The following is a 13,505-nucleotide window of genomic DNA, read 5'->3' as shown; positions in this document are numbered from 1 at the left end:
AGATTTGGCGCCGTTCCCGCCTTTTCCTCCCCCCCCAGCCCAACATGGCGGTGCACGCTGAGCCCCCCCCCGGCGCCGGACATGTCGCGACAGTGGCGACAATCGCTACCTCGCCTCGATTCCGACACTGCCGAGTATTTCCGGAGGGCCCTGGAGACGCTGGAAGAGGGGCTGAGCCAGGAGGAGCTCGGTGAGGGGAGGTTTGGGGGGGTTTATCAGGGGGTTTTGGGGGTTTATGAGGGGATTCGGGGGAGCTTATGAGGAGATTTTGGGGAGCTTATGAGGAGATTTTGGGGTTTATGAGGGGATTTTAGGGTCCCTGAGGGGATTTTGGGGTTCCGTGAGGGGATTTGGGGGTTCCCTGAGGGGAGTTGGGGGATTTATGAGGCGATATTGGGGTTTATGAGGGGTTTTGGGGGGTTTATGAGGGGTTTGGGGGGGAATCGTGAGGAGATTTTGGAGTCCCTGAGAGAATTTTGGGGGTTCCTGAGGGGACTGGGGGGAGTCCCTGAGGGGTTTGGGGGGATTATGAGGGGATTTCGGGGTTTATGAGGGGGTTTTGGGGGATTTATGAAGGGATTGGGGGTATTTTAAAGGGGATTTTGGGGTTTATGAGGGAATTGGGGGGTTTGTTATGGGATTGGGGGGGTCATGAGGGGATTGGAGGGGTCCCTGAGCGAATTTGGGGGGTTTATGAGGGAATTTTGGGATTTTATGAGGGAATTTGGGGTATTTATGAGGGAATTGAGGGATTTATTAGGGGATTTTGGGGTTTTTTTGAAGGGGTTGGGGGTTCCCTGAGGGAGTTTGTGGCGATTATGAAGAGATTTTTTTTTTCACTCCGTAGCCCCATTTTTTTGCTCCTAGCCCCCATTTTTTATGGTTTAACTCCCATTTTTTGGGGTTCAACCCTCATTTTTTCACTGCTAACCCCCATTTTTTCTGTTTTAATCCCAATTTTTCTGCTCTTAACCCCTATTTTTTGGGTTTAACCCCCATTTTTTCACTCCTAACCCCAATATTTTGTGTTTTAACTCCCGTTTTTTTGGGTTTAAACCCCCATTTTTCCACTCCTAACCCCCATATTTTCTGTTTTAACCCCCATTTTTTCACCCTAACCCCCATTTTTCCACTCCCAACCCCCATTTTTTATGTTTTATCCCCCACATTTTGTGTTTAACCCCCATTTTTCCACCCCTAACCCCCATTTTTCACCCCAACCCCCATTTTTCCACCCCTAACCCCCATATTTTATGTTTAACCCCCATATTTTCTGTTTTAACCCCCATTTTTTCACTCCCAACCTCCATTTTTCCGTTCCCAACCCTGAATTTTTCACTCCTAACCCACATTTTTTCTGTTTTTAACCCCCTTTTTTTTGCTCCTAACCCCCATTTTTAATGTTTAATCCCCATTTTTCCACCTCTAATCCCCATTATTTCACCCCTAATCCCCATTTTTCCACCCCAACCCCCATTTTTTTGTTTAATCCCCATTTTTCCACCCCCAACCCCCATTTTTCCCCTCCCAACCCCCCCATTTTGTGTCTAACCCCCATTTTTCCTCTCCCCACCCCCCCCAATTTTGTGTCTCACCCCCAATTTCCCCCTCCTCTCCCCGTCTCTCCCAGCCCTGTTCACCCCAACCCCCATTTTTTCCGTTTTAACCCCCCAATTTTGTGTCTCACCCCCAATTTCCCCCCTCCTCTCCCCGTCTCTCCCAGCCCTGTTCACCCCCAACGTGCTGGCCGAGCTTTCCCGCTGCCTCCCGGCCGCCGCCCTGCACCCCGGCTCCTCCCGCCTGCTCCTGCTGCTGCTGCCCCACGCCCCCCCCGAGACCCTTCCCCCCCTGCTCCGCCACCTGGTGGGGGTCCCCCGCCACCCCCGGGGGGTCCCGAGTGCTCGAGGCCGCCCTGGGGGAGGGTCCTGGCGGCGCTGGGGGAGGGGCAGGCCCTGGGGGAGGGGCTGCAGGAGGCCCTGGGGGAGCTGGCGGGGGTCCTGGGGGAGGATCTGGGGGGCTTGGCCCGCGACCCCAACGGCAGCTTCGTGCTCAGGGCCCTGCTGGGGGCGCTCAGCGGCGGCAGGGAGCCAGGTGAGAGGGGTTTGGGGGGGGTTTGGGGGTGTTTAGGGGGGGTTTGGGGGGGTTTGGAGGGGCTCAGGGGTGGCAGGGGAGCCAGGTGAGAGGGGGTTTGGGGGGATTGGGGGGGATTTTGGGGTGTTTGGGGGGGCTCAGGGGTGGCAGGGAGCCAGGTGAGAGGGGGGTTTGGGGGGATTTGGGGGGTGTTTGGGGGGGGCTCAGGGGTGGCAGGGAGCCAGGTGAGAGGGGGTTTGGGGGGATATTGGGGGGATTTTGGGGGTGTTTGGGGGGTTTTGGGGGGTTTGGGGTGTTTAGGGTGGGTTTGGGGGGGCTCAGGGGTGGCAGGGGAGCCAGGTGAGAGGGGGTTTGGGGCAATTTAGGGGGGGTTTGGGGGTGTTTAGGGGTTTTTTGGGGGGTTTTGGGGGGGATTTTGGGGTGTTTAGGGGGGTTTGGGGCCCTCAGCGGCGGCAGGGAGCCAGGTGAGAGGGGGTTTGGTGGGATTTGGGGGGGTTTGGGGGGGGATTTTGGGGGGTTTGGGGGTGTTTAGGGGGGTTTGGGGGTTTTGGGGGGATTTTTGGGGTGTTTAGGGGGATTTGGGGGGGTTTGGGGGCCCTCAGCGGCGGCAGGGAGCCAGGTGAGAGGGGGGTTTGGTGGGATTTGGGGGGGTTTGGGGGGGATTTTGGGGGGGATTTGGGGGGTTTAGGGGGGCTTGGGGGGATTTTGGGGGGTTTTGGGGGTGTTTTGGGGGGACTCAGGGGTGGCAGGGAGCCAGGTGAGAGGGGGTTTGGGGGTGTTTGGGGTGTTTGGGGGGGGTTTTGGGGGGGATTGGGGGGTGTTTGGGGGGATTTGGGGGGATTTTGGGGTGTTTAGGGGGGGCTTGGGGTTTTTGGGGGATTGGGGGGTTTTTGGGGGGATTGGGGGTGTTTGGGGGGATTTTGGGGGGGGTTGGGGGGGTTTGGGGGCGTTCAGGGGTGGCAGGGGAGCCAGGTGAGAGGGGGTTTGGGGATTTTGGGGGGCTTTGGGGGGGTTTGGGGGGATTTTGGGGTGTTTAGGGGGGGATTTGGGGGGGTTTGGGGGTGCTCAGGTTGGCAGGGAGCCAGGTGAGGGGGATTTTGGGGGGATTCTTGGGGTGTTTAGGGGGATTTGGGGGGATTTTGGGGGGTTTTGGGGGGTTTGGGGTGTTTAGGGTGGGTTTGGGGGGGGCTCAGGGGTGGCAGGGAGCCAGGTGAGAGGGGGGTTTGGGGGCAATTTAAGGGGGGGTTTGGGGGGTGTTTAGGGGGATTTGGGGGGAATTTTGGGGGGCTTTTGGGGTGTTTTTGGGGGGATTTTGGGGTGTTTAGGGGGGTTTGGGGCCCCTCAGCGGCGGCAGGGAGCCAGGTGAGAGGGGGTTTGGTGGGATTTGGGGGGGATTTTGGGGGTGTTTAGGGGGGGTTTGGGGGTGTTAGGGGGGTTTGGGGGGTTTTGAGGGGGATTTTGGGGTGTTTAGGGGGATTTGGGGGGGTTTGGGGGCCCTCAGCGGCGGCAGGGAGCCAGGTGGAGAGGGGGTTTGGTGGGATTTGGGGGGGATATTTTGGGGGGTTTAGGGGGGGCTTGGGGGGGATTTTGGGGGGTTTGGGGGTGTTTGGGGGGACTCAGGGGGTGGCAGGGAGCCAGGTGAGAGGGGGTTTGGAGTGTTTGGGGGGTTTGGGGGGGTTTTTGGGGGGATTGGGGGTGTTTGGGGGGATTTGGGGGGATTTTGGGGTGTTTAGGGGGGCTTGGGGTTTTTTGGGGGGATAGGGGGTGTTTGGGGGGATTTGGGGGGATTTTGGGGGGGGGTTGGGGGGGTTTGGGGGGCGTTCAGGGGTGGCAGGAGCCAGGTGAGAGGGGGTTTGGGGATTTTGGGGGGGCTTTGGGGGGGTTTGGAGGGATTTTGGGGTGTTTAGGGGGGATTTGGGGGGGTTTTGGGGGGTGCTCAGGGGTGGCAGGTGAGCCAGGTGAGGGGGATTTTGGGGGATTTTGGGGGTGTTTAGGGGGGTTTGGGGGGGATTTTGGGGGGGTTTTGGGGTGTTTAGGGGGGTTTGGGGGAATTTGGGGAGGAATTTGGGCGATTTGTGAGGAATTTGGAGGTTTTGGGGAGATTTTTGGGGATTCCTCCCCCCAATTTCTGCCCCATCCCCTCCAGTCCCTCCCCCCAAGGGGGGCGGAGCCAAAGACAAAGAAGGAGGAGCTAAAGGCAAAGGGGGCGTGGTCACTGCCAGAGGGGGCGGAGCTTCCGGCCTCATTCCGCCCCCTGCTGGAGGAGCTGGCGCAGGGGCTGGAGCAGCAAATTCCAGGTGAGCCCAAAAACCCCAAAAATCACCCCAAAAATCGACCTCAAAACCCCCCCAAAATCGACCTGAAAACCACAAGATTGACCCCAAAACCCCCAAAATTCACACCTCAAAATCACCCAGGAAATATTCCAAAATCACCTTAGAATTTTTAAAAATGCCTCAAATTTCTTAAATGTTTCCTTAAAATCCCAAATTTACCCCCTAAAAGTCCCAAAATTTACCCAAAAAATTGCCCAAAATTCCCCTAAAACCTCACAAATTTTTCCCAAATTTCCCCGTAAAATCTTCGAAATTCTGCCAAAATCTCCAAATTCCCCCCAAAATCCCCAAATTCCCACCACAATCTCCAAAATCCCCAATTTTCCTCCCAAAATTCCCCAAAATCCCCGATTTTTCCCTAAAATCCCCCCAGGTTTCTCTTAAAATTCCCAAATTTCCCCAAAATCCCCAAATTTCCCCTAAAATCCATTTAAAATCTCCCAAATTCCCCTAAAATTCACCAAAATTCTCCAATTTCCCCCAAAATCCCCAAATTTTCTCCAAAATTTTCCCAAATCCTCAAATTTTTTAAAACTTCACAAATTTCCCCAAAAAATCTCCAAATTTCCCCCCAACTTTTCCCCAAATTCCCCAAATTTTCCCTAAAATCCCCCAAAGTTTTTCTCAAAATTGCGAATTTCCCCAAAATCTCCCAAAATCCCCAAATTCACCCTAAAGTCTCCCAAATTCTTCTAAAATTCACCAAAATCCCCCAAATTCCCTCCAAAAATCCCCAAATTTTGCCCAAAATGTCCCAAATTTTCCCCAAAATTCCCAAATTTTCCCCACAATTCCCAAATTTCCCCCAAAATGTCCCAAATTATCCCAAAAATGTCCCAAATTTCCCCCAAAATTCCCAAATTTCTCCCAAAATGTCCCAGATTTTCCCCAAAATGTCCCAAATTTTCCCCAAAATGTCCCAAATTTCCCCCAAAATTCCCAAATTTTCCCCAATTTCCCCCAAATTTCCCCTAAATGTCCCAAATTTCCCCAATTTCCCCCAAATTTCCCCAAATGTCCCAAATTTTCCCCAATTTCCTCTGAATTTCCCCAAAATTCCAAATTTCCCCCAAAATCCTCAAATTTCTCCAAAATTCCCCAAATTTTCCCCAAATTTCCCCCAAAATTTCCAAATTTTCCCCAAAATTCTCCAAATTTCCCCCAAAACTCCCAAATTTTCCCCAAAATGTCCCAAATTTTCCCCAATTTCCCCCGAATTTCCCCAAAATTCCCAAATTTTCCCCGATTTCCCCCGAATTTCCCTCAAAATCCCCAAAATGTCCCAAATTTCCCCCAAAATTCCCAAATTTTCCCCAAAAGATCCCAGATTTTCCCCAAATTCCCAAATTTTCCCCAAAATGTCCCATATTTCCCCCAAAATGTCCCAAATTTCCCCAAAATGTCCCAAATTTTCCCAAAATGTCCCAAATTTTCCCCAATTTCCTCCGAATTTCCCCAAAATGTCCCAAAATTTCCCCAAAATGTCCCAAATTTCCCCAAAATTCCCAAATTTCCCCCCAAAATTCCCAAATTTGCCCGAATTTTCTCCAAAATCCCCCAAATTTCCCCAAAATCCCCCAAATTTCCCCCAAATTTCCCCCAAAATGTCCCAAATTTTCCTCAAAATCTCCCAAATTTCCCCCAAATTTTCCCCAAAATGTCCCAAATTTCCCCAAAATTCCCAAATTTCCCCAAAATTCCCAAATTTCCCCCAATTTCCCCAAAATGTCCCCAAATTTCCCCAAAATGTCCCCAAATTCCCCCCCGAATTTCCCCAGGCCTGCTGAGCCCGGCCTGCGCCAGCCTCTGCCTGCAGGGGGCGCTCTGGGCCCTGCAGCGCAGCCAATCGCCTTCCTGCGCCCGCTTCTGCCGCGCCCTGATTGGCTGCCTCAGCCAGGACAGCCCCGCCCACCAGCAGAGGTTGAGTGCTGATTGGCTCCCGCCTGTTCTCCTCCATCCTGATTGGCTGGGGGGTGCTGGTGCTCTTTTCTGATTGGCTGCGGGCTCCCAGCCTCCATTTCCTGATTGGTGACTCCTCCCTTTGTTGGCCACGCCCCTTTCTCTGATTGGCTGCTCTCTTTCCAAATTTGGGTGGTGCCACAGTTACCATTTCCTGATTGGCTGCTGCTCTGGATCCACTTTCCCTGATTGGCTGTTTCCTGTGGGTGCTGTGCTTTGATTGGCCGGCGCTCCCAATCCCTTTTCTCTGATTGGCCAGTTCTGCCAGTCCTTCCGCTCTTATTGGTCACTGTCCTTGACCTTCTTTCTCTGATTGGTCGCTGCGCTGGATTCCCTTTTCCTCATTGGCTGTTCCCTGTGTGTTCTGTCCTCTGATTGGCTCTTGCTTTCAATCCTCTTTCCCCATTGGCTTCTCTTCTGGATCCCTTTTCTCTGATTGGCTGCTGGTATCAATCCCTTTTCTCTGATTGGTCGCTGTCCCTGATCCTTGGTCTCCGATTGGCTGCCCCTCCCAACCCCCTTTCCCTGATTGGCTGTGCCCTGTACCTCCTGTGCTCTGATTGGCCCTTTTCCCAGACCCCTTTCTCCTGATTGGCCACTTCCCTCGACCCCTTTTCTCTGATTGGCTGCCCTCTCTGTTCCTCTTTCTCCGATTGGCCCAGCCCTCTGCTGACGTCACTGCAGGACCCCGACCGGTCCCGCCTCCTGGAGGCGGCCATGACAGTCCTGGACCCCCCGGGGCTCCGGGAGCTCTTCCGGGGTCACCTGCGGGGGTCACCTGAGGGGCGTGGCCTCGCACCGAGTGGCCAATCACGGCCTGCAGCGGCTCCTTGACCACGCCCCCGAAGATGTGGTAGGTGGGGCTTGGCAGGGTGAGGGGTTTGGGGCGGGGTTTAAAGGGGGCGGGGCCTGCATGGGGAATTATTTGAGGCCTAAAGGGGAGGGGCTTAAGGAGGAGGGGTCTAAGTGGGTGGAGCTTTAAAGGGAGGAGCCTAAAATGGGTGGAGCTTAAAGGGGAGGAGTCCAGAGGAAGTGGGGAGTAAAGGGGGTGGGGCCTAAAGAGAGGATCTCGTTGGTTGGGAGGGTTGTAGGCAGGGCTTAGTGTGCTTGGAGGAGGTGGAGCCTAAAATGTTAATTAGAGGTGGGTGGGGCTTAATTGTATGCAAGAAATGGGTGGGGCTTAAAGGACTGATCTTATTGGTTCAGGGAATGGTGGAGGAGCTTAGAGGGATTAAATGTTTGGTGGGAGGGGCTTGAAGGGGTGGGGTTTAAAAAGAGGAGGAGCTTATGGGGGTGTGGCTTAGGGAGAGGTTTCTATTGGCCAGAAGGGGGGTGGGAGGAGCTTCAAGAAGCACAAACCCACGGGGGTGGAGCTTAAATTAATTACTTGCCCGGGAACGACTCACTGATTGGCTGATTGGAATTTGAGGGGCGTGGCTAACGCCAGGTGGGCGTGTCCCTCCCCTGACAGGTGTCGGAGGTGCTGTCGGAGCTGGGGCCCCGCCCTGGAGGAGCCGCTGGCCCGGGGCCACCCCGGGGTGGTCCTGGCCCTGCTGGGGGCGGCCCCAGAGACACCCCCGGCTCCAGGGGGAGGCGCTCAGGTGGCTCTTCCAGGTGGGACACGCCCCTTTCGCTGCCAGGCCACACCCACTTTTCCAGTTAAACCACATCCCCTTTGTGTTAGGCCACACCTCTTAAAGGAAACCCCGCCCCCTTTTCAGCCACACCCTATTCATTAAGTAGTCACGCCCATTCTGATCTAGCCACGCCCCCTTTTAAACCAAACCCCATTCTAAGCCCCGCCCACATCTGTTTGCCAGATAAGCCACACCCCCTCCCCATAACCTTGACTTTAGGCCCCACCCACTTTGAATATCCTGATTAAGCCACACCTCTTCCTTTAAGCCACTCCCCCATTACGCCATGCCCATTTCTGTAAGCCCCGCCCCCTTCGGCCCCACCTCCTCTAAGCTCCACCCCTTTAAGCTCCACCCTTCTCTTAGCCCCGCCCCTTTCCCACCCTGTCCTTGCACTGCTGTGTCCCTCCCCTTCCCTTAAGCCCCTCCCCTTCCCTTAAGCCCCTCCCTCTCTAAGCCCCGCCCTTTTCCATCAGGCCCTGCGCTGCTGGGCCCCGCCCCACCACCCCCCAGTGCGTCACCGCCCTGGCCCAGCTCCGCCCCCTGGAGGGCGGGGACAGCAACAAGGGGGCGGAGCCTGAGGTAAGAGGGGTGGGGCTTCATTGGCTGGGTGGGCTGGGGAAGGGGTGGGGTTTAAGGGGTGGGGTGGAGCTTAATGGGGTGGGGCTTTAAGAGGGCGGGGCTTAAGAGGGGCAGGGTTTTTCCGCTGTTTTTGCATTTTTTCACTTTGTTTTTTTTCATCTTTTTTTCCCATTTCCCCCCAATTTTTCCCTGCCATTCCCAATTTTCCCCCAATTTTTTTCCCATTTTTCCCCTCTCTTTTCATCCATTTTCCCCCCATTTTTCCCACTTTCTCCCCATTTCCCCATAATTTTTCCCCCATTTCCCCCTTTCCCGCCATCCCCCATTCATTCCCGCCATTCCCCATTCATTCATTCCCTCCATTCATTCCCACCATTCCCCATTCATTCATTCCCTCCATTCATTCCCACCATTCCCCATTCATTCATTCCCCTCTATTCCCCCCTTTCCCGTCATTCCCCTTTCATTCCCCGCCATTCCCCATTCATTCCCGCCATTCCCCATTCATTCCCGCCATTCCCCATTCATTCCCGCCATTCCCCTTTCATTCCCACCATTCCCCATTCATTCATTCCTGCCATTCCCCCTTTCATTCATTCCCCTCCATTTCCCCTTTCCCGCCATTCCCCATTCACTCCGCACCATCCCCCATTCATTCCCCTCCATTCCCCCTTTCCCGCCATTCCCCATTCATTCATTCCCCTCCATCCCCCATTCATTCCCCGCCATTCCCCCTTTCCTGTCATCCCCCATTCATTCCCGCCATTCCCCATTCATTCCCGCCATCCCCATTCATTCATTCCCCCTCCATTCCCCATTCATTCCCCGCCATCCCCCATTCATTCATTCCCGCCATTCCCCATTCATTCATTCCCACCATTCCCCATCCATTCATTCCCGCCATCCCCCTTTCATTCCCGCCATTCCCCATTCATTCTCGCCAATTCCCCATTCATTTCCCACTATTCCCTCTTTACCCACCATTCCCCATTCATTCATTCCCCGCCATTCCCCATTCATTCCCCGCCATTCCCCTTTTCCCCGCCATTCCCCATTCATTCCCGCCATTCCCCATCCATTCATTCCCCTCCATTCCCCCTTTCCCCGCCATCCCCATTCATTCACCGCCATTCCCATTCATTCCCCTCCATTCCCCCTTTCCCGCCATTCCCTCTTTTCCCGCCATTCCCCATTCATTCCCCACCATTCCCCATTCATTCCCGCCATTCCCCATTCATTCATTCCCCCCATTCATTCATTCATTCCCACCATTCCCCATTCATTCATTCCCGCCATCCCCCTTTCATTCCCCGCCATTCCCCCTTTCCCGCCATCCCCATTCATTCATTCCCGCCATTCTCCATTCATTCCCGCCATTCCCCATTCATTCATTCCCCTCCATTCCCCCTTTTCCCGCCATCCCCATTCATTCATTCCCGCCATCCCCATTCATCCCCACCATTCCCCATTCATTCCCGCCATTCCCCATTCATTCATTCCCCCCATTCATTCATTCATTCCCACCATTCCCCATTCATTCATTCCCGCCATCCCCCTTTCATTCCCCGCCATTCCCCCTTTCCCGCCATTCCCCATTCATTCATTCCCGCCATTCCCCATTCGTTCCCGCCATTCTCCATTCATTCCCGCCATTCCCCATTCATTCCCGCCATTCCCCATTCATTCATTCCCTCCGTTCCCCATTCATTCATTCCCCTCCATCCCGCATTCATTCCCGCCATTCCCCATTCATTCCTGCCATTCCCATTCATTCATTCCTGCCATCCCCATTCATTCCCGCCATTCCCCATTCATTCATTCCCCCCACTCATTCATTCATTCATTCATTCATTCATTCCCCTCTATTCCCCGCTTTTCCCGCCATTCCCCATTCATTCATTCCCGCCATTCCCCATTCATTCCCGCCATTCCCCATTCATTCATTCCGGCCATTCCCCATTCATTCCCCTCCATTCCCCATTCATTCATTCCCACCATCCCCCATTCATTAATTCCCCTCCATTCCCCATTCATTCCCGCCATTCCCCATTCATTCATTCCCGCCATTCTCATTCATTCATTCCCGCCATCCCCATTGATTCCCCGCCATTCCCATTTTCCCGCCCCTCCCTCCGCAGCCCCCTCCCCCTGTCCCCGTGCGGTTCCCGCGCTCTGCAGTCCCTGCCTGCACTTCCGGGACCCCTCCCCCATCGTGCGGGCGCTGCGGGCGCTGCCGACCGCCCGGCGCTGCCGGCGCTGGCCCGGAGCGGCCCCGGGAGCCGCCTGTGGGACGCCGTCCTGGCCTCCAGCAGCGTCCCCAAACCCGCCAAGAAACGGCTCCTGAAACGCCTCCAGGTACCCCAAAACCGGACACGGTTTGGGGGAAACATCCCCGAGGTTGGGGGAAAAAAACGGAATTTTTCGGGGAAAAAATCGGATTTTTTAGGGGAAAAATGAGATTTTTTAGGCAAAAATTGGATTTTTTAGGGGGGAAAAAAAGATTTTTTCGGGGAAAAAATGGGATTTTTTAGGCAAAAAAAAATCGGATTTTTTAGGGAAAAAAGAGAGAATTTTTTAGGGGCAAAAATGGGATTTTTAGGGAAAAAATGACATTTTTTAGGGAAAAAATGGGATTTTTAGGGAAAAAAGAGAGAATTTTTAGGGGAAAAATGGGATTTTTTAAAGGAAAAAAATGGGATTTTTTAGGGGAAAAATGGGATTTTTTAGGGAAAAAAGAATTTTTAGGGGGAAAAATGGGATTTTTTAGGGAAAAAAAGGGATTTTTTTTAGGGGGAAAATGGGATTTTTTAGGGAAAAATGGGATTTTTTTAGGGAAAAAAATGGGATATTTTTAGGGGAAAAACTGGGATTTTTAGGGGAAAAAAATGGGATTTTTTTAAGGAAAATGGGATTTTTAAGGAAAAAAATGGGATTTTTAGGGGAAAAAATGGGATTTTTTAGGGAAAAAAATGGGATTTTTTTAGGGGGAAAAAAATGGGATTTTTTAGGGGGGAAATGGAATTTTTTAGGGAAAAAAATGGGATTTTTTAGGGAAAGAATTGGGATTTTTTAGGGAAAAAATGGGATTTTTAAGGAAAAAAATGGGATTTTTAAGGGGGGAAAAATGGGATTTTTTAGGGGAAAAAATGGGATTTTTAGGGAAAAAAGAGAGAATTTTTAGGGGGAAAAATGGGATTTTTAGGGGAAAAAAATGGGATTTTTTAGGGAAAAAAAATGGATATTTAGGGGAAAAAATGGGATTTTTAGGTGTAAAAAATGGGATTTTTCAGCACGAAAAACGTCAATTTTTCAAGGAAAAATTCTGATTTTTGGAATCTTTTGGGTGGCTCTCTGCTCATTTAAATAATGGTGATGAATTTTAATGAGCTGTCATGAATTTTAATGAACTTAATGAATTTTAATGAATTTCTTTCAGGGGCACTGGGCAGGGCTGGCCAAGGATCGCAGCGGGAGCCGAGTGCTGGACACGGCCTGGGCCTGCAGCCCCCTCCCCCAGAGGGTCCTGATGGCCGCTGAATTGGGTCTGGGGGCTACCGAAGAATTCTGGGGCAAATTTGGGGGCATTTTGGGCAAATTTGGGGCATTTTTGGGGATTTTAAAGGGATTTAAAGGGATTTTTTGGGGATTTTTGGGGATTTTTGGGGGTCCTGGGTATGCAGCCCCCTCCCCCAGAGGGTCCTGATGGCCGCTGAATTGGGTCTGGGGGCTACCGAAGAATTCTGGGGCAAATTTGGGGGATTTTGGGCAAATTTGGGGCATTTTTGGGGATTTTAAAGGGATTTTTTGGGGATTTTTGGGGGTTTTAAAGGAGATTTTTGGGTTATTTTCCCCTAATTTTGGGATTTTTTGGAGTAATTTTGGGTTATTTTGGGTGGGTTTTAAAGGGGAATTTTTGGGTTATTTTCTCCTAATTTTGGGGTTATTTTGTGTGGGTTTTAAAGGAGATTTTTGGGTTATTTTTCCCTAATTTTGGGATTTTTTGGGGGTAATTTTGGGTCATTTTGGGTGGGTTTTAAAGGAGATTTTTGGTTATTTTTCCCTAATTTTGGGATTTTTTGGGGGTAATTTTGGGGTCATTTTGGGTGGGTTTTAAAGGAGATTTTTGGGTTATTTTTCCCTAATTTTGGGATTTTTTGGGGATTTTTTTTGGGTGGGTTTTAAAGGAGATTTTGGGTTATTTTTCCCTAATTTTGGGATTTTTTTGGGGTAATTTTGGGTTATTTTGGTGAATTTCAAAGGAGATTTTTGGGGGATTTTTCCCTAATTTTGGGATTTTTTTGGGATTTTTGGGTGGGTTTTTAAGGAGATTTTTGGGTTATTTCTCTCCTAATTTTGGGATTTTTTGGGGTGATTTTTGGGTCATTTTGGGTGGGTTTTAAAGGGGAATTTTGGGTTATTTTCTCCTAATTTTGGGATTTTTTGAGGTGATTTTGGGTCATTTTGGGCCATTTTTAAGGGGATTTTTGGGGTGATTTTGGGTCATTTTGGTGAATTTCCAAGCGGATTTTTGGGGTGATTTTGGGTGATTTTGTGCCTATTTTAAGGGGATTTTTGGGGTGATTTTGGGTCATTTTGGGCCATTTTTAAGGGGATTATTGGGGTGATTTTGGGTCATTTTGTGCCATTTTTAAGGGTATTTTTGGGGTGATTTTGGGTCATTTTGGGCCATTTTTAAGGGGATTTTTTGGGGTGATTTTGGGTCATTTTGGGCCATTTTTAAGGGGATTTTTGGGGTGATTTTGGGTCATTTTGGGCCATTTTTAAGGGGGATTTTTTGGGGTGATTTTGGGCCGTTTTTTGGGGGATTTTTGGGGTCATTTTGGGCCGTTTTTTGGGGGATTTTTGGGGTGATTTTGGGTCATTTTGGGCCATTTTTTGG

The 13,505-nt window shown here is 51.5% G+C and overlaps 1 protein-coding gene across 2 annotated transcripts in view; it reads left to right on the top strand.

Moving 5' to 3' along the window:
* Positions 1-8: 8 nt before the first annotated feature.
* The window catches only part of NOP9 (NOP9 nucleolar protein), a 40,043-nt gene continuing 26,546 nt past the window's right edge, over positions 9-13,505 (top strand). The window contains exons 1-2 of one of the 2 annotated variants that reach the window (XM_059872844.1): positions 9-190; positions 1,724-2,091. In XM_059872844.1, coding sequence (XP_059728827.1) covers positions 45-190; positions 1,724-2,091 — 514 coding nt within the window. In that variant the 5' untranslated portion in view covers positions 9-44. The remainder of the gene's footprint in view (positions 191-1,723; positions 2,092-13,505) is intronic. The other variant, XM_059872846.1, reaches the window with a different exon arrangement.

This window comes from Haemorhous mexicanus, chromosome 38, assembly GCF_027477595.1.
Source record: "Haemorhous mexicanus isolate bHaeMex1 chromosome 38, bHaeMex1.pri, whole genome shotgun sequence".
NCBI classification, from domain to species: domain Eukaryota; kingdom Metazoa; phylum Chordata; class Aves; order Passeriformes; family Fringillidae; genus Haemorhous; species Haemorhous mexicanus.
Note: the sequence above shows the minus strand (reverse complement) of the source record. Positions and strands in the feature narration are given on the sequence as shown.